The sequence below is a fragment of the Chionomys nivalis genome, chromosome 19, assembly GCF_950005125.1.
Source record: "Chionomys nivalis chromosome 19, mChiNiv1.1, whole genome shotgun sequence".
Classification (NCBI taxonomy): Eukaryota; Metazoa; Chordata; class Mammalia; order Rodentia; family Cricetidae; genus Chionomys; species Chionomys nivalis.
Window position 1 is genome coordinate 20665143 of NC_080104.1, and position 22138 is coordinate 20687280.

Sequence of the window (22138 nt, forward strand, 5' to 3'; positions counted from 1 at the left end):
CAGAGAAGTTTGCCATCTTGTCTTCATAGCCTAATATGCTTTTTGCACCTATTTATTGCAACCAAATTTCTTAAAGCAGTGTACTATATATAGAAGTTATTAATAATAAGTGTTTCTTGGAAGGTAGGTCATATGTGAAAGTCAATACATGACCACAGTTAGAATCAAATTAAACTAGTAAAGCAAGTGTTTCTATATTATTTAAACGTAGTACCTAAGAAGATGCATCATAATAGGTTCTATGGAAATTTAAGAAAATAATTTTCAGCTAGTGAAGGAGCTAACTAGAGGGAGGACGGAGAGCAACATAGAGAAAGGGGGGCAGGGGCAAAGTTTAGTAAAGAGAGGGTCAGGAGACGGCTACACACATACACACACACACACAGAGAGAGAGACAGACAGAGACAGAGAACGAGAGAGAGAGAATGAGAATATTTCCAACCTGTAGCATTTCACATAGGAAATACAGGGTTCTTTAAGTGTCATTAAATAACACTTCCACTTAATCCAAGTAATAACATTTTTCTTTTAAAAAAAAAGTCATAGCTGGGTGGGTGGTGCATGCCTCTCATCCCAGCACTTGGGAAGCAGAGCCACATGGCTCTAGATCCACTTTATAGATCTCTAATTAGCAAGTTCCAGGACATCCAGGGCTATGTAGAGAGACTCTGTCTCAAAAATAGTACTTATTTTTGTGTGTTCCTGTGTGTTTGTGCACATGCACATAGATGCTCACATGCCAGGGCATGTAAGTAGAGGTCAGAGAATAAGCCAGAGGGTTGGTCTTATTCTTCCACCATGTGCATATGGGGGAATGAACTCAAGCCATCAGACTTCAGCAGCAAGTACCTTTATACCAGCAGATTCCCTCACTCTGAGTGTGAAGTCTGATAATCAAGAAAAAAAAAGAAAAAAAAAAAAAAAAAAAAAAAACGGAGAAAGCTCACATTAGAGACTTAACAGCACAGCTGAAAGCTCTAGAAAAAAAAGGAGCAAGCTGGGCGATGGTGGCGCACGCCTTTAATCCCAGCACTCGGGAGGCAGAGGCAGGCGGATCTCTGTGAGTTCGAGACCAGCCTGATCTACAGAGCTAGTTCCAGGACAGGCTCCAAAACCACAGAGAAACCCTGTCTCGAAAAACCAAAAAAAAAAAAAAAAAAAAAAAAAAAAAAAAAAAAAAAAAAAAAAAAAAAAAAAAAAAAAAAAGCAGACTCACACAGGAGGAGAAGACTGGAAATAATCAAACTGAGGGCTGAAATCAACAAAATAGAAACACAGAAAACAATCCAAAGAATCAATGAAACGAAGAGCTGGTTCTTTGAGAAAGTCAACAAGATTGACAAACCCTTATCCAAACTAATCAAAAGGCAGAGAGAGAACACGCAAATTAATAAGTGTTCATTCTTAACAACACAGAGAAGAGCAACTTAATCCACCAGGATGCTAAACAATCTGGTTCTTTATGTTCTTGGGAGTTTCAGACCTTTTACCCATAAGTTGCATGCACTAGTTCAATGTTTAAATGGCTGAAAATGTCTTCCAATTTATTTGTCAACATAATCCAACAATATGCTGTTTAACATAAATATTCTAGAGTGCCAAATGAGCTTTAAAATTTCATGGAAAACTTCTTATGTAAGTAAATATTGTGACCACAAGTTATTGTTATTGAGGAAAAATGGGAGAAACAATTACAATAACAGAAGGAGAAACAGGCTGTCAAGTTAAATTGTTTCACAATTTCTCTTACCATTGCTTTGACTTAATATTGAGTGAACATAGTAATGGTTTATGTAATATGCAAAAATCAAATGTGAAATTTTAAGCCATGCTTTCTTGTATTTTGAAATGAAAAAAATCATCAATGCCCCTTGTTTGAGTGTGTGCACATACAAGCAAACCCTCAGGATACAACTCTTTTAAGATTTCAAGCCATAGAAAATGCTGGAAACACACATTTACATTCAAACATCTTTTGGATGAATCCACTGACCCATTTTTCTAAAGTAAATACTGCCTCTGGGTTTCTACTTGCATTGAAACAGTAACAAACAGAGCTCAACTGTATCCTCACAGAACCTTGAAGACTGCCCTTCAAGTTGCACAACTGACCTTTTCCACAAAAAAATTACAGGCACCCATGGCCTCAAAGGCACACAAGTGCATTATGGAACATTTTGAAACAAAGAATTGTGTTGCTTTTCTTGTATAAGTACGAATTTAGATGTCAAACACTTCTTTGCATTTCCTTGCATATTTGCAAACATGACTTTTAGTATTTTTTTTCACTTAAAGGAAAATAATTAATCACTTTACAGGCTAACAAACAATACCTTCTTCAGTGAGCTGCACAGAAGAAAAATTAAGACTATGCATTTAGCAGATTTTTCAGACACAGAAAAGAGAAAACTGAATACATGCACAATCCTGTCTCAAGTCCTGGCATGAAGACCACAACCCGGGCATCTCCAGCACAACGCCCATGTACGAGGTGGAGAGCACTGTACTCACCCGTCTGGCTGAGCTGCGATGTGCTTCTGCTTCTTCGAGAGACGATGGCGACCACCTTGGCACTCAGGCTGGATCTCCGCTTCTTTCCGCCTGCCCCAACGGTCCCCACAGCAGTGTCGGACTGGCTGCCGTCATTATGCTCCAATGTGTACATCTCTCCACTTACACTGGTGCTCTTGATGATGGCTCTTCCTGAAGTCCCCATCCGTCTGCCTTGCATTTTGGGGGTAAATGAACTATATTTACAAAGTAAAAACATATATGCATCCATAAATTGCAGGTCAGCATAACTGAAACTATAAAACTAAGCTATTTTTTTGAAGTAATCCAGATACATCCTTTTTTTATTTTCAGGTGAAAGAGCCAGCTGAGTGGTAGCCCTACTATGTCAGTTTTAAGATTACATCACTTTTCTTTCTTAAAATATTCCTTTTATGTGCATGTGTGAGGGCTAGAGAAGACCTGTGTGTGCACCAAGAGCCCATGGGAGTCAGAAGAGGGCTTCAGATGCTCTGGAACTGGAAGTTATAGATGGCTGTTAGCTGTCATATGAATGCTGGGAATTGAACCTGGTCGGGTCCTTGACAAGAGCAGTAAGAGCTCATAACTGCGGAACCATGTCTGTCTACAGCCCCATTACTTTTCTTAAGATGATTGCAGGGCACAGATTAAGCTATGACATTTAAACACAGAAGTAGCTATGGCATGTCTTCCCTCCCTCCCTCCCTCCCTCCCTCCCTCCCTCCCTCCCTCCCTCCCTCCTTCCTTCCTCTTTCCCTCCCTCCCTTCCTTCTACCTTTTCTTTTTCCTTCTCAGACAAGGTCTTACTTTGTAGCCCATGCTGTCCTAGAACTTGCTAAGTACACCAAGTTGGCCTCAAATTCACAAAGATCCAACTGACTCTGCCTCCCGAGTGCTGGGATTAAAGCTGTGGACCATTCACCACAGTGCCTGCCTCGAAGTAATAGACTTTTAAACACAGGAAAGAGAAATATCTCCAGTTCTGATTCTAGGAAAGAGTAAACAACCCATAATGTTCTGAATCTTTTGGGTTCTAAACAATGTCGTGTGACGAAGACCAACTCGGCCACCACATATTAGCCCTTTCATTTTTCTCTTCTTATTTTGCAATACAAAGTTCACATTAGAAGTAACACGGGATAGTTAATAGAAATACCTACATTTTATGTTAATAATAACAAATCCTAGTCTTTCTATGAATAATAAAATGAAATCAATGAGGCTTTGTAACTTATTTGTGTACACCTACATGATGTCATTTAAATTAGAGGGAAACTATCAAAATATGCGTTCAGGAAGATGGAAGAGAGTGACCAGAAAGATCAGAAAGACTGGGGCTTTCGAATTACAGGACTTGCATACTAATAACTGAGAATGACTTTTTTTTTTTTCAAGGCAGTTCCTCATGCTTGTGTGTCAGCCAATTCATCAGCTGAACTACCTTCCTAATCACTCACTAGTTTTGGGCTTTGTTTGTTTGTTTTTTAACATATTATATCCAGTGGTTTTTCAAGTCTCTAATTATTTTCAATTTTGTAGAAAGGTATAGTGTAGGCAAATAATTATAGTAAGAAATGAACATGTATGTGATTTCTCTTTATTATATCCAAAAATGAATTATAGCAATGAAATATTTTACCATGCTGACAAATGTTTTTGGAATAGCAAAAATTTGGGTAGCAATGGTACCATTTGATAAGTCTACATTTTTAAGTTATAGTAAATAATTCTATAAAAAATTTAAATTATTTCTCCTTGAAACCTGAAGTATTTGCTTCGATGCTTATAGTAATTTTTATATAAAAATGTCTATATCTCTCTAAAAGTCTTAGCACACCTGTGCTGTTCCATGAGAGAGGTAAGGCATTTTCAGTTCTACTGACCTACCAACATAATCAGTCAGATTCATGAATACAAGTTTAAGGTATTAATAGAAATATGCTTTCTACAACACATGGCCTCATTTCTTAAATTCATTATTTCTGCTTTTGTAGATCTCCACAAAATGATGGTAAGGCCCTGTTGCTGAAGACAACGATTACAAATGTCATTGACCATGTAGAAGTCTAGCTGGTGCGTACCTAGAGCCTTCACCCTACTGACTCATGGTCATGTGACTGGAGGCTATTCTGCACTTTACCAAAGGAGAAAGGTACATGATCCCAGCTATAAGCCCTTTGGTGTACAATGGTGACCTCCAAGACGCACTAGTTCAACAGAGCAAAAAATCTTGTGGGAGTAGCCAATATCTGATCCAATTTAAAGCCCACTCCGTGAGACAGAATTAATCCCCAACATACTCAGTTGACCAAGAACCTGAGACTATTATAGACAGGGACATATGGGAAAATCAAATACTATTGTTCTGCTCAAAGAACATAGAAATAAAATTATTCCTAGGGACATTCTGCCAAATTCAGATCAATGTCATGCTCAAAGAGACATTTTCTTGCCTTAGAGGAGAACTAAGAAGAACACCCGCCATGAACAATGGGCAGAGATCCTGAGACCGGGAAAGGCTCAGAACTTGTAAAACTTTATCTCAGCCAAAAGGCTGAGAAGTGATGAATTATTTCCTTAATGAAAGTTGAGAGCAATAATAGAATTCCATTTTATGGACATAATAAGGGGAATGCATATACATATTAATTTAATTGACTGAGTTCATTGAATTGAAAATGTATTTTCAATTAAGAAGCCAGGATGTCTTCTACAAATCACTCTCCTCAGGCCTCAGGGAACCCTGTAGAAGAGGAGGCAGAAAGAGGGTATTGGGTCAACAAGGTCATAGAAACACAGAAGGACAAATATGAACTCGCAAGCATAGGAGATGCACAGGACTGGGCCAGATAGGGTCCCAGTGCTGAGAGGTGGAGTGGACATAGCTCCCCTCCTGTCCCTAACACAGAAGTTAACTTTGATTGAAAAACCACTTCAAGGGAATCTCACTGGGCATACAAACCACTGTTAAGGGCAGGCTCCATGCCCACCAATAGATGAACAACACAAAATGAACTCAATGACAGTTTTGGAGGTGGTTTTATAATGGTTTGTTAGGGTTCTTCCCCCTTTACAGGTCCTTTGTGTATATATTATGGTTTTGTTATTGTGTTTATATAGGACATACGGTTGTGAAAATGTGTGTACCTCTGCGTCTATGTGAGTTTATTGTGCTTTTTCTTAAGTTCATTAAATTTTTTCTTCCAGAAGTTTCTATACCTCTTCCTCACCTTTTGTCATTTTACAAACCTAAAATTTGTGTTAGGTTTGTTATTACTTTGCAAAAACTGGCTAGCAAAGTCACCACTGTAATACATAAAGTCAGGTTCTTATTGACCTAGAGCAGATTATCCAGAATTGAATTCATATCAACAATCAATCTGAATTCATATCAACAATCAATCTGAATTCATATCAATAATAATTCTCTCACTCCAGTCGTCCTCTTTATTTTCTGCAAGGATTGTATGCACATGAGAGCATGAGCCTGCTGTGTGTATAGTTACACAAGTTTCTGAGATCATCCTTAACGCTCGCTGCCACTCTGCTGTTTTTCTCTTTAAGAAGCTAATTAAAGCATTGGCATTTTCATCTGCTTTTTCTTATCTGAAATCGTCATCTTGAAAATTTGTTTTAAAAGTCACTAAGCCCACATCAGACAGACGTCTGATCTCTAAAATATACAAAGAACTCAAGAAACTGGTCATCAAAAGAACAAGTAATCCAATTTAAAAAAATGGAGTACAGACCTAAACAGAGAACTCTCAACAGAGGAATCTAAAATGGCTGAAAAAAAAAAAAATACTCAACATCCTTAGTCATCAGAGAAAGGCAAATCAAAACAACTCTGAGATTCCATCTTATACCTGTAAGAATGTTCAAGATCAAAAACACTGATAACAACTTATGCTGGAGAGGTTGTGGAGTAGAGTGAACACTTCTGCATTGATGGTGGGAACGCAAGCTGGAACAACCCCTTTGGATGTCAATGTGGTGATTTCTCAGAAAATTAGGAAACAACCTTGCTCAAGACCTAGTAATTCTACTTTTGCATATATATCCAAAGTATGCTCATTTGTGCCACAAGGGCATGTGCTCAACTATGTTCATAGTAGCATTGTTTGTCATAGCTAGAACCTAAATGCCCCTCGACCGAAGAATGGATAAGGAAAATGTGGTACATTTCCACAATGGAGTACTAAACAGAAGAAAAAAATAATGACATCTTGAATTTTGCAGGAAAATGGATGAAGCTAGAAAACATCATTTAGAGTGAGGTAACCAGACACAGAGAGAAAATTATCAAGTGTACTCACTCATAAGTGGTTTTTAAACATAAAGCAAAAAAATCACAATCCCAGAGAACTTAGGCAACAATGAGGACCCTAAAAGAGACATACATAGATCTAATCTACATGGGAAGTAGAAAAAGACAAGATCTCCTGAGTAAATTGGGAGCATAGGGACCCTGGGAGAGGGTTGTAGGAGAGGGAAGAGGCCGGGAGGGCAGCAGAGGAAAATGTAGAACTCAATAAAAATAAATTTTAAAAAATGTGGAATTACCATCAAAAATGTCTAAATGTAATAGTTGGGTAAATCAGCTGTGATGTCCAAGATGAGTTTGCTCACCCCAGCCTTGTCTTCCCTTAGGCTCCCCATCTAGGGCTGAGATTGAATAGCATCTTCTGTTTTCCTTTAACCAACTTTGACTTTCATTCTTACTTTGGTTTAAATTTGTTTTAATTTCTAGTTATTGGCTGGGGGTGCTCTAATTTTAGATCAGATTAGTAGTAACATTTCAATTTGTGGTGACAACAACAGTGGATCTATTTATAGATGAGGAATTTTGGGTATCAGAAAACAAGGACATATTGATGGTTGGTTGGTAGATGATGGAAAATCAGGCTTGTTGGCTTCCTGGTTGGTCTGTTTGTTTACATACTAGCAAAAAGCCACATCACTAAGAAAACCATCTTGTACACACTGAATAGAGAATATAAATATAAAGCATGACATTGGGCTTTGGTATAACAGATGTGTGACAAAAATGAAACTTGTTATTTTCATGAAAAATTATCTTTCATTTATGCGTGTTTGCCTGCAGGATGTTACGCATTTTCATGCCTAGTGCTCTCAGAATACGGAGGAGGGCACTGGGTCCCCTGGAACTGAAGTTACAAATTATTTCCTGCTTACATGGGTACTGGGAACCAAACCCAGGTCCTCTGGAAGAACAGCTAGTGCTCTTCACCAATGAGAAATAATTTTAATTGTTGATAAAATCGTTATACAATATGTGTGTTCTTGAGATACTATTCAAGCATATTAGATAGCAAGGTGCTTTACATTTAAATGAGGTTGTTTTGTAATCTATACAAATTAATATCTATCTCTATAATTCCAACATAAAAAACTGAAGAGTCTACATAGAGAAAATAGATGGAACTTCAAATGCTTTGAATATTTTAAAAGTAAAATTCATTCTTGAGAATTTGCTGACTCAGAAGAATTTCAATAGAAGGATTGAAATCTGAAAAGTGGAGATGTCAAAATAGCTTAATGTTTTTTTAAAAATCCGGTCTATGAAACTATGTCTAGATTTCAGGCACATCAAGAGGATAGTTAGAAATCAAAACGGGCATCAGAAAGTACTGATGAGAATCTGGAGAAACTTTTACATTTAATACTAATAGTGAGAATGTTCAATGATGGTAGTACTTTGGAAACAATGCTTTGTCATTTAGTTGTATTTGGAGTTTCATATGAATTAAAAAATCCAATTAAAAGTTAAACAAAGTTACCATAACACCCAGCAATTTCCTTCTCAGAAATCCACTCAAGATAAATGAGAATGTATTCACACAAAGTCATACATGAGTATATAAGAAATATTAGGAAAAAAATCCAAAAAATCTCAAGTAGAAACAACTCAAATGAGAATGACCACCATCTGAAGGAAAAATTAAATGAGGTGTACCCACAACAGTGTATTGTAACTACAAAAAAGTATGAAATACTGATTGATGTTAAAATACAAATGAATTCAAAAGCATCCTATATGGAAGAAACTAGGGAAAATGACCATGCATTGCAAAAATTCATCTCTGTAAAATATCTACATGTGAAATTCATAAAGAAAGGCTTCATATCACTGGCTTTACATAATGGAAGAAGATTTGTTAAACCGTTGATATTGTATGAATTTACTTGGGATATGATAGAAATCATACTATCAGATATGAGGATTACTTGTCTAACTTTGTGAATGCACTCCAAATACTGATGTACACTTTCAGAATGAATTTCATAACGCCTCAATTTAAAATAAGCAGCCTTGTATCTTTCCTAGGTTTTGCTAGTGGGCATATACGTATATAATGTTATTTTAGAAATTTAGAAGTTTTTTTTCTGAAATTCCTTTCTAAGAAATTATACGGTAGCTTCATTTACTAAATCAATTAGTATTTATTCCAAAAATGTTTCAGTATTATGGGAAATGAGAAATCTAATTTGTGCTTTCAGTGCAGTAAAAAAAAAAATGAAACCCTTTGATAATCAGTAGTACACAAATAAGTAAGTATATGTAGAACCAACAGTGAGAAAGCCATCACAGGGAACTGGCCTGTTCCTCCTGTGGCTGATGGACTTAGAACCATGGGCAGGAACAAGGCCAACCTGGAACATATCAGAGCCTTTAGAGCTTCATTAAGAGAATCTCCTTGTGATAATGCTTTATCCTACTGTAAGATAATATGTGTGTGAACACAAGTATATATGTGTGCATATACGTGAGATTTGGCATGCAATAAGTAACCATAAAATGACAGGACTAGTGGAAAATCTGTACACAATCAAATGGAAAATATCATCAGTATTGATAGGGTGATTTTATGTAATTTTTAGGAAAATATGTTATAAATTAAACTCTAAGGTACTATACATAGTTTTATGGATTATTAAATTTATAAAATAAATAACAATGAATATATAATTGAGAGAACAACTCCAAACATTAATTTTTAAGACAGATAAAAGTACAAGTGAATCATCCTAAACTCACTGTCCAGAATGTAAGTGAGAACCATTTTGCTCCCTGGAGATAAAATAACTAATAGGCCATATAAGACAATCTAATGTATAACTTTACATGATAGATTTTTGTTGCATTCTTCCAGTGCAAGAAGGCTGGTGCAAACATTTGTGACAGATTAAAAAAAAACCAAAAAACCAGGAGCCAAAATCTCCTCTCAGAAGCTATGATGCTTTAAGACACATAGTGAAGAAAAAATAATTCTATTTGTAAGTTTGCAGCATGTTTAAAATAAAGGTCATATAGAATATATAGGAAATAACCTATTTAAACCATAATTCTGTAAGAAACAAAAAATGAATAACAGAAACCTAATCTGTAGAAGCAAAACTTACATGTGAAACTTCTCTTGCATCTCTCCAGAGGATTACAGAAATAGGAATCAATGAAAGACCGAGGTTCATTGTGACTTCATGATAAAATGCAGAGAGCAGTTAACACAAGGCATAGTAACAGTTAAGTTTGTCCTAGACATATGTCCACAATACTGTTTACAATGTTGTTAAATTCAATAAGTAAAATTATCTAAGCCCTATATTATATTTATAATGACTCTATATCCTTAATAATATATGGGAGATAGGAATAGGAGCCTGCTGATAAATATCAGTATGCCACACCCAGGCATCTGGCTGATAAATTCCAGAAGATACAACACGTGGAAAGATGCTTGATAAGCCACACATATCAACGTGCCTCATTAAAGTTTCTGAGAAAGTCGGGTCAGAATAGTAACTGGGGGATGTACTCAGATCAGTTTAGATTCAAGCCTTTCAAATAGACGAATCTTCAGATACAATGGCCTTTTAATATGCAGTGAATCTCACCTTCACACATATTCACATATTCGTTGTTAACACGGAGGTATAAGAAGTCTTCAGAGCTATAGCCTTTCACTCTGTTTATTAGATTGTTCCCAAATCTTATATTCACTTCTAGGCATTTCATGTTACAAAGTATTATATGTAGTAATGCATTATGAATTCTATTCCCCCAATGTTTGCTACTAGCCATGAAGATACAGCTCCTTTTTGTATGTTGACATTGTAGCAATGAGTTTGCTAAAACTGACCTATTAATTATACCTGCTGATTCTTTCGATTCTCTTGTGTTTTCTGCATTTATAAACATAGAAGCAAAGAGCTCTAATTCAGTTCCCATCTCTACAGCTTTCATCGATTCCCTGTCTATATATGACAATGGCTAGGGGAGTCTGAATACTGCTGAGAAGCAGCGATGCGTGTGGTTCCAGGGAGAAACTGCTTCTTGCTGAATTATGGGGTACTATTAGAATTATTTCACATTAACATTTAGACTCATAATAAGAAACACTATTTCCCAGTAGGCTAAGATGGTGTTTTTCATTTACTGTTTTTGAGACAAGGCTTCACACTATAAACCAGAATAAGCAAGATGTCACTATGTGAAGCCCAGGGCAGCCTTACACTCCTCATAATTGTCCAGCTTCTGCTTCCCAAGTGTTGAATGCTGGGATTATCAGTGTGATCCAAGTCTAGCTGTCAGATTTCACTTAATCACAAATATGTGTTGGACTTTTATGTACACTTCTTTGATAACCATATTAATTAGGTAGAGGGTAGCCACTGAGATGATCATTTGACTTCTTTCAACTTCATTATGAATTACATGGAATGTTAATGCAATTTTGTATTTAGTGTTAATGTATTCTATCCTTTATCTTCGGCTCTCTAGCCCTTCTCCCCATCTTTATCTAGATTAGCCAGATCTGTCTGATGGCACACACAGCCAATTCCCATAAAGAAAGGGAACCCATTCTACCTCCAACCACACAAAAGCTCTGACCTTTCAAATAGTCAGGGACATTGGCTTCTGCTGCTCTCTCCACCCTGAGGCATCTGTCCCTTTGTGTGCTTTGCTCTGAATGAACGTGTGCACGTGTGTGTGTGTATGTGTGTATTGTATATTCCCGGAAATATCAAGGCAAAAGAACTATGTAGAATTCCACTCATACACAAGGCAGTGAGACAGACTCTGCTCTCTTCTCTGTTCTCTTAACTGGACTTGTAAACACCATCAAGTATTTTTTATAATATTACTGACATATCTGTATAACTTCTATTATTAATTTTCTCATCTCATTCTATGAATATTAATTATTTGTATTTATATCCACCCCACTCTCTCTTTACAATTTTGTTTCCCTTGCTAGGCTGGGAATTAAATCTAGGGTCTTATATGTGGTAGTCGAACATTCTACCACTGGGCTATACCCTACTCCTAGGTATTCAGCTCTGTCACAGTTACTGAGAAAACTGGAGACATGAGGAAAGTCTATTACTGCCCATTAAGTTTCATTTGTCCTCCCCATTTATTCTTCTGCATCATTTTTTGCTTAAACTCAAAATTGTATTCCTTCACATTTGTTCCACTCTTAGTACTTGGATCGTGAGTTTTCCTACTTTGATGATTAAAATATGCATTCTGAGTTACTGGATTCTTCTTCACATGATATGTTTTATCCTTTTCAGAACTGTGCAAGCACTACACAGGAGTGAAACTCCATTACTCCCTACTCATAGCGATGGGAAGAAAAAGACTAAAGATACAAAGAATGTGGGATCCCAGTGCCCAGAATATCCTGTGTCAAACCAGGTGGTGACTAGCAGACATGTTCCTGAGGTTGTCATTTACTTACTCACTCCCCTGCTCTCACACACATGAAAGTGCAATAGTTACACACACACACACACACACACACACACACACACACACACACACCAGGGAGGGGAGCATGGATCTGACACTTTTTAAGACAGGGTCTCTCACAGGCCCAGAACACATCAAGTAGGCCAGGCTGGCTAGCCAGAGAATTCTGGGATTTTCTTGCCTCAGCCACACCAAAGCTAGGTTTGCAAATATGTGACACTACGGCCAGCTTGTTGTTGTTGTTATTGTGTTTGTTTTTAGAAATTGGCTCTCCTTTTAGATTAGGCTTGTCTGGAACTAAAACTTGCTAGGTAGTTGAGGCTGGAACTAAAAGCATGTGTTGAAGGAGCAGAACAAACTCCATTTTGAGAAAGAACTCCATTTTAGATAGGACCTAACTAGGGGGGGTGTGAATGCAGACCAGCAACGTCATAAACATTCCCAAGAAACTGTGCCCGCTCTGGTCAAAATGACCCACTAGGGTGTCCAAACATATGTTCACATCTACTTACTTCAAATTTCCTTGTAGGTGCCTGATTAATCACTGTTTTGACTGTTTTGAAATTCCCCTATATCCCAACTAACGAATTCAAAAGTTGTATACTTTTACCCACTCCCAAATTGCCAAGGCTTGTGCTACCCTGCTTGCGGTTTTGCCCTTTCAAAACCCATTATCCTGAGAGCTCATGGTCGTTCTCCTCCACCCGCTGTGTCGGAGTGATGGATTACAGTTCCCGTTAGCTAATTTGTAATCCATAAACCCCAGTGTGTTTGCATCAGATACCAGCTAGTGATGGCCTTGTTTGGGGTCCCGTGACATAGGCATAACAGTGTCACCATGTCCTTTTCAATACCCAGAGTTTAACAAAGGTGTTGGTGTTTGAACTCAGCTCCTCTTGCTTGGAAGACAAGCACTTTAGGACTGTGTTGCCCCAGTCCCCAACTCTTCTAAGTTTCCTAGAGTAAAACAGAGGCCTTATCTCAGCCTGCCTGTCTTTGTGGGCCTGAGTTCAATCTGTCTCCCCAGCACCCAGCAGGGCTCAGAGCCTCCGCTTGCACTTCTGCTCTTCAGAGACTGCATCTGTTTGGTTTATGGAAAACATTCCCTCCGCATGACTAACTCACTAGCCAGAGGAAATCTAAGGCAAACTCTGAAACTCTTCATTTGCCAGTTCCCGCTTTCTCTATCAGTTGCTGAACTGAACAGCCATTTCTTCAGCCCCATAAAACCAGGGCTCTCTGCTCTGGTGCTATTTCCATTGCTCCCACACTGGAAAGCACCCTCAGACCAAAGTGGGGTTCATGTGGCACTTATCTTGTGTTTCCCTTCTCTTCCAGTGTTTGGAGAACCTCAAATTACTATTTTGTTGCTTATAAATTCTGCCAGATTTTCTTCTTTGCTCTTGTTTGGTGTTTATAGTTTTGAGTACTCTGCCTCAAATTGTGTTGTCATCCCTGGGGTACACTGAACCAACCATACATTACACTGCTCATTTGTAATAAGGGCAGAATTATTAGACCAGCTGCATTTTTCATGAAATTTTCCAGATCCTAAGTAGTGAAAACATATATTGTACAGTCAGGCTCTAACAATAGCTGTCTTCTTTTCTTTCTTTCTTTCTTTCTTTCTTTCTTTCTTTCTTTCTTTCTTTCTTTCTTTCTTTCTTCCTTCCTTCCTTCCTTCCTTCCTTCCTTCCTTCCTTCCTCCCTCCCTCCCTCCTTCCCTCCCTCCCTCCTTTCTTTTCCTTTCCTTTTTTTTCCTTTCCTTCCCTTCCCTTCCCTTTCCTTTTGTTTGCTTTGTTTTGCTTAGTTTTGCTTAGTTTTGAGATTGTAATTTAACTAGATCATTTCTCCCTTTCCTTTCCTCCATCCAAACTCTCCCACACAACCCTCCCCACTCCCCTTCACATTCATGGCCTCCTTTTTCAGCAGTTGTTACTGAGTTGTTCTCACCAGGGTATCCTGATTCTGCACAGAATGTCAGACCTGCCCTGCTTCACTAGAGGGCAAATCTGTAACTATTAAGGGTAAGGCACCATTCCCAAGTTTCTTTGTGTCAGACACCAGCAAGGTACTTTTGGTGCACTTTTCAAAGTTATGAGATTCAATTTAGTGATTTGTACATTTTATTTAACACCTGTTTAGGCCATCCATTCCTGAGATCTCTGCTCATTTTCATGTCAATTTGTCAAATTTGAAAGCTGATTTCTTTATTTTTTTAACTTAGTGATGTGGTTGGTTTTCAGATTCATGTCAGATTAAGTTTTAAGTATTTTCTTATAAAATTAGAGAGACCCAATAAAAATCAATCATTTTTAACTTTAAATCTGCAGTTGTAAGGTATATTTATGTAATTACAGACATTGATGACTCATTTGCACCTGTATTTCAAAAGCAACAACATGGACCCCACAAGGTGATAGTTGCTTCTTACTGGGGAGAGATACAGAATAGTCTTAGAAAGTGATAGAACACAGTAGAGAAAGAGCAGCTGGGCATGGCAATAAGAATAGAAAAGAAAATACATGACTCCATAGAGCTCAGAATCATGTCTGCTTTGTTATGTCCTGGGACAGTCACTTTCAGTTATAATATCTGCATAGAAGTCGTCAACAAATGAATGACTAAACCAATAAACAAAAAATAAGGCACATGGAAATTGCTAATTTGTTAACACTCTCACTGTCAGTTAGTGGCAACTCCAAGATGAGCGCTGGAGATTAACATCAGAATAAAAAGCAGCCTGTGGGGAAGGCTGGCTGCCCTCATGCTGTCTCCTCCTGGGACTTCTGATTACAAGGCCCTCCTTATTCAACGGTTGCTAACAACTCTCTTTATCTCATGCCTGCTATCCTCTCTGTACTGAAATCCTCTCTGTTCCCACAATGACTTCCTCAGTTGGATACGAGATCCTTCTGTCCCCATCCCTCACATTATATCTTGTTTCCCTTGCTTTTATTATTTCTCATGACTCAATTTCCCATCTCTGTTGTGCCATCTTTCCTTCCTCAGTGTTTTCCAGCCTCAGCTCCCTTCAGCTTCACCCTCTATGTTCCTGAGGGTTATTTTCTCAAACCCGAAGGATCTAAGGATTCAAGGTCCGTTTCAGGATGCAATGAAGCTCTGCCCTGGCCTGTATATAGACCAGGATGGCCTTGAACTCATAGATAACTGCTGGCCTCTGCCTCTTAAATGCTTGGATTAAAGGTGTGTACCACCACATCTAGCCAGGAAATAAAAAATATATATAATCTATCCTGGAGATATGGTTCAACAGCTAAGACTATACATATATTGCTCTTATGGAAGATTTGAGTCCATCTTAAGAACTCATGTCTGTTAGACACCTCACAATTTTCTGTAATTCAAGCTCTTAGAGATCTAATGCATATGGTGTCTGCACTCATGTGCATATACCAACATACAGATATACAGATACACAGAATTTAAATACACAAGATTTAAGATAATAAAATAAGTCCTTTTTCAAAAAATACTATTATCAGTATTTTGTATTCCATACTTTTGCAAATTTTAATTTAATTTTAATTAATAAATATAAAGAAAAAATGTGATAAAAATAAATTAAAACCTCACAAAATATGAACACATTACACATTAACTTAGAAGGATATAGATCATAGCACAGGAAAAGTTAGATGTAAATAACAATACTAGAGAACGAAAATAAACCAACTTAAGTTATAAAGGAAAACTACGCAGAGATGATAAAAAAATAAATGCCAGCATTTAGGCCAGCATAAGACATGTTATGTATATAACAATAGCTACAAACTTTGAAAAGAAAACACTTTAGACTTCATTGACAGACACTAAAGAATCAGAAAGTAATTCAGAAGTTGATAATGGAGCATTCAATATGCTAATGGCTCCAATTCCTCTCAAATCAATTTTCATATTTACTATAGATCACAAGGTGTAATTTAATGAATGGAATATACCTATTTTAAAATTAGTATGTAGGGGGAAAGGCACCAAACAACTATGATGCTACTGACAAAGACCAAAGATGAAGCAAAGAGATATTCCCATGGTATTTGTCATACGGTTACTCTAGCAAACTATGTTGATTATGGTAATGAAACAATGGTGCATAAATAGACATGAGACATAGGAAATGTTGGCCACACAATGGCTGAAGCATGGTGACAACTTGGCCAATCAGAGAGCTGCCACTGGAATCCTCAGATGCTGAAGCATGTCACATGCATGGGGGATGAGGTAGGGTGGGGGCCAAAGGGATGTAGCCAAGTTAATCATAACTGATTTTTTTATTAATTTTTATTGAGCTCTACATTTTTCTTTGTTCCCCTTCCTGCCTTTCCCCTCCCCACTTCAGTCCTCTCCAATGGTCTGTATGCTCCCAATTTACTCAGAAGATCTTGTCTTTTTCTACTTCCCTTGTAGATTAGATCTATGTAAGTCTCTCTTAGTGTCCGCATTGGTGTCTAAGGTCTCTGGGATTGTGGTTTGTAGGCTGGCTTTCTTTGCTTTATGTTTAAAAACCACCTATGAGTGAGTACATGTGTAATTGATTTTCTATGTCTGGGTTACCTCACTCAGAAAAATGTTTTCTAGCTCCATCCATTTTCCAGCAAAATTCAAGATGTTGTTATTCTTTTCTACTGTGTAGTACTTCATTGTGTAAATGTACAACATTTTCCTTATCTGTTCTTCGGTCAAGGTGCATTTAGGTTGTTTCCAGGTTCTGGTTATGACAAACAATGCTGCTATGAACATAGTTGAGCACATGTCCTTGAGGAATATTGTATTTTGTCGAAAGCTCTTTAGGCATCTAATGAGATAATCATGTGGTTTTAATTTTTCAGTTTGTTTATGTAGTGGATTATGTTGACAGATTTTCCTATGTTGAACCATCCCTGCATCTCTGGCATGAAGCCGATTTGATCATGGTGGATGATAGTTCTGATGTGTTCTTGGATTCAATTTGCCAGCATTTTATTTGTTATTTTTGCATCAAGATCATAACTGATTTTTAAGTTTGATGGCTGGTGTATGTATAGACATTTATTATTAATAATATTTTATATTTATTTTAACTACTATATTATAAATTAAAATCTTTTCAGGTGAAATGGAGGGAAATAATTTGCAGCTTGAGCTTCTCGCTCTTACTCCATTCTGCAAATCACATGAATTCAACAGGCTGCAATTCCTTTTATGCTTATTTTCAAATGATATTACTAACAATTGCATCATAGCAATAGTGATCCTGCACATAATTTATCTGTTAGAATACCTAGTACAAGCATGGTGACTCAAGTTTAATCCCCAACATCCATATAGAAAGATGCATGAGATATAGTATACTTTTAATTCCAGTTTCGGGGACCCAGAGATAAAAGGATTCTTGCAGTTAGACGGCCAGCCAGATTAAACAAACTTTGAGCCCTGGTTCTCTCTGACAAACCTTGTCTCAAAAACCAATGTGGGTAGCTCCCAAGGGACACCTAAGGTTGACCCCTGCACTCCACTGGCATGTGCACACACTAGTACACGAACAAGTGCACACACACACACACACACGTACTCTCCCCACGTACATTTTGTAGAAAAACATACTTAATAAAAATAATTTTAAGTCATGTGTATAGTAATGTAGACATTGTGGATTGAACCATAAATTATGAATATGATAGATGAAGAGTATGATGTTTGTGAAGCAATGAGTCCAAATGAAAAAATAACAATGTAGCCATTCTACATAACAGGTAAATAGCTACTAAATAAGAATTTTATTGCTGAGCAAATGAATATTCAATACTGATAATAATTCATGCACGTATTCATTAAAATAATGAACTACCAATGTTATACTGTAATGTAATCAGCAATGATCAAATATGAAAACATATAAATTCACATTCAAAGAACATGAACATTTCCTTAAATGCTACTTTCTTAACCATTTTTCTTTGCTTCAATCACCACACAGATCAACTATGTCAAAGATGCGCAAACAACAAACAGCTAGCTGAAGGAAAATCCAACCTGTTACAAAAATAACGCAGCTATGAGGAGGTAAAGTTCTACCAGTATTGTGAAGGTATAAAATTCCTCTGTACAGCTATTTTCTACACATTTAGATATAGTCTGTTGAGTTTTGTGTGTTTGAACACTTGGTCCCTAGTTGGTGGGGTTGTCCTGGGAGGTTATTGAATCTGGACACAGTGGAGCCTTGCTGGAGGGGGTGGAATTTGAGGTTTACAGCCAGGCCTTACATCTGTCCTTGTTTGTTTGTTCATTCATTCATGCATGCATGCATTCATTCATGCATGCATCCATGTATTCATTCAGTCATGCATGTATTCATTCAATCATTCATTCTCTCCTTTTCTCCTTCTCCCACACTGGTTCTCTGTAGTTATGAAATGTAACCACTCTGCTTCCTGTCAGGCCGACCTTACTCTCCTGCCGCCAAACCTTTCCTGTCCTGATGAACTGTATCCCCCGTCGACATGTCAGTCAAAACAAACCGCTTCTCCTCTAAGTTGCTTTTGTCAGAGTATTCAATCACAGGAATGAAGAGTAATTAGGGCACTCACTAAGATCTAATTGCCATTTCCACAAATATATCTCATCCTGATAAGATATTCCTGGGTCGTTTCAAAGTTTGGCAATTTCATGAACTGTGACTGAGTGTTTTGCTGTCTATTTTACAGGCAGTCACTAACAGTACAGAATTCAACAAGACAACCTGGTTAACCTCTCACAAACTGGTAGAACACAAAGGTAACATTAATGCTGACAGATTGGTTTTTAACTATATTGTGTTCGCTTTGTTTCAAAGTATACATTAATCTGCAAGGAAGGCCTAGCAGAACAACTACCCATTCACCCCAAACATTCTGCAACTGGTCGTTGTCAAGACTGTTGCTTACGTGTAGTCATATGTCTGCAATATTTTGTTATTAGATGACGTGGCATAATAAGTTAGGTTGTGGGGCAAATGCAGCATTCATAAGGTAAAGAAGAATGCTGTAACAGGATATTACTATATTTATTATAAAGGTGAAGTGGTTTTAGAGAGCAGATGGAATTTTCTTTCTACCTCACAGCTTGAATTTATTACTAGGGAATAAATTGATAATAACTTACTAATCATGAACTGCTAAAACCCAGAAGATGATATGGAGGAAGATTGGAAAATCAAGGAATTTTTTTTCTCAGATGTGCCATATCTAATATCTTCCCTGTATAAATTCATCCTCTCTTTGTCATCTAATTGCTTATTAGTATGTTTTAGACATAAAATTAATTCGGGATTACTAAAGTAAAAGTCCCTCTTACTCACTCTTGATTCTATTAGATAAAACAATTTGAAGCAAAAAAGTTTATCTATTTATGAGATATTTAAAACAGTTTCACTTCCATTCATATGCAATTTTTAAAAACCCTAAGGACCATTTCATTGGATTTCTATAATAAATGAACAATCTATTAGGGTAAAAGGAGATTTTGAAATGATTTTTGTATCCATTTGCATGCATAACTGTAGTGATTTCCAGAAATATGAACCTTTTTGTTAGCAATTTTTTGTTACCATTTTTTAAAGGCCACAAATAAATACAAGAATCCACTTCTCCTTTGCGTGTGCTCCTAATATCAAAGAACAAACTTGTAAATGTAAAGTTATGATAGCTATTTGACCATGGGTGATGATGGTTTTAAATCCTTTTATAACTTTCAAAATCTGAGTCCAAAAATATAATTGCTTTCAATGAAAATAAAAACCACTCTTCCAGAAGTGGATGATAAAAGAACAAAAATTTATTTGCATCAGACCATTCTGTCAGTTTGATTGTAACAATGCATCCTGAAATGCGATGTCAAGTTCGATAAAGTCAGGAGAAAACAGACTATAAAATTTGCTGCTGTTGGTTTTGACAAATCTTCTAAAATTGTGTAATGTTGCATACGTCTTATATGCTAACTTATTGTACCGTTGGGCGGAGAGAAATAGAACGCAGCAGTATAAAGGGTTAAAAAGGAATAATGGATAGAAAGTGTTAAATTTGGTTGGCTGATTGGGAAGGCAGGGTAGTAGCGAAACTACATGGATGGATAAAGAACACTGAAGATCTTTTGTAGAAGTCATATGGAAACACCTGCCCCCCCCCCACACACACAGACACACAGACACACAGTAACCCTACTATGAGGTAGCAGTGTCCCTACCAGACACCACAGGCTAATATACAAAAAACTCAGTGATAGGGATTGGTTACCTCTTTGAAAGCTATTAGCCAATGAGGTTCCATAGATCTTCATACATTACAGGCTATTGCCCATGCTATAGTTTCCCTCCAGAAGTTGAAGGTAAAACCCTATTGCTGTAGTCACCAGGTACTCGAGTCATAGAACATGGAGAAAGCAAACATCATTGTTACTCAATTGGGAATTCTGCCAGCTGCAATAATGACTGGTCTGGGAAGACATACCCACTGCTTGCAAAAGCGACACAAACGTCTGTCAGCAACCAACTTGTGTTTTTATCGGATTTGTCCTACCCCATGAGATGAAACTCATAATTGGCACTATTACTGGTCCAAGAACCCAAGGCTAGACAGGTCAAACACCTAAGAAGAAACTACTACTATTATTCTAAGTGGACACAGTATTAAACCAATTTCTTTTGATTTATCATTACAACCATAGATTCTTGCATCTCTTAACCCTCATCAGAGAAGATTCTTCTTGCAGCTGATGATGATTCACACAGACACTAATAAGGAGCCAAGGTGCAGAGAATAAGAAACTAGCGATTTTTAACCATAAGGAGTATGTCAGGCCACCTATATCATATTACCCACCCCTTCGAAGGCTCAGGGATCATTGGGGAAGAGAGGATGTAAAGGGTGTAAGAGCCAGAGATGACAACAAGGAAGCAGTGTCACCCGGAAACAGCAGAGCAGCTGCACATATGAACTCACAGCAGCGGTGACAGCATGCACAAGAAAGCTGAAGACAGACCACCAAGTCTCAGTATGGGATGGGGAGGGGGGCACAAAGTCTTACCCTAGCCGAGGAGTTATTGACAATTGCCTGCTGAGGAAGAAGGAAAAATCTGTTTTCTCTCAGACTATAGCCAAGGTCAAGGGGAACCCACAGAGACAGCTGACCTGAGCTTGGGGGAGCTCATGGACACTGACCGTAGAGAACCTTCATGGGATTGAACTAGGTCCTCTGCATGTGATTGATATTTGTGTAGCTTGGTCTGTTTGTAGGGCTCCTAGAAGAGGGGCCAGGACCTGTCCCTGGTGCTTGAACTTGGTTTTTTGGGGGAACCTGTTTCCCAAGCTAGATTAACTTGCCCAGCCTTGATGCAGGGAGAGGAGCTTGGATGTGACAAGCTCTGTTCAAGTCCATGGGAGGCTTGCCCCTTTCCGAGTTGAGTCAAGGGAGGAGGAGTGGATGGGAAAAGGGTATATGGGAGACAGGGGGAGGGAACCAGACGAAAGGAGGGAGGGGAACTGAGGTTGGTAGGCAAAATAAATGAAAAAAATTAATTAAAAAAAGAGTATAGCCTCTGGTAAGTCAATCATACTCCACTGGAAGGCTACATATCTAATAGTATATGGCAACATAAATTGAACTTAAGTTATAAAGAGGAAGGAGGGCACAGAGTTGGGTAGGGAATACAGGTGGATCAGGGTGGAGTTGCTGGTAGGGGTTGATTACGATCAAAACACATTGCATGAAACTGTCAAAGGAAAAAGTAAAATATAGAATTATGTAAGATCTGAGAGTGATTTTAATATTATGCTCATATTTGCTCTTAAAATT

The 22138-nt window shown here is 37.7% G+C and overlaps 1 protein-coding gene across 33 annotated transcripts in view; it reads right to left on the minus strand.

The window, feature by feature from the left end:
• The window catches only part of Rims1 (regulating synaptic membrane exocytosis 1), a 454154-nt gene that overhangs the window by 54048 nt on the left and 377968 nt on the right, over window positions 1-22138 (minus strand). For 18 of the 33 annotated variants that reach the window (XM_057794794.1, XM_057794792.1, XM_057794788.1 and 15 more), the window contains one exon: window positions 2512-2747. The exons of 8 other annotated variants lie outside the window; for them this stretch is intronic. In XM_057794794.1, the coding sequence (XP_057650777.1) occupies window positions 2512-2747 (236 nt within the window). Of the gene's footprint in view, window positions 1-2511; window positions 2748-22138 lie in introns of those variants that run through there. 7 more of the 33 variants (XM_057794801.1, XM_057794791.1, XM_057794797.1 and 4 more) reach the window with 3 other exon arrangements.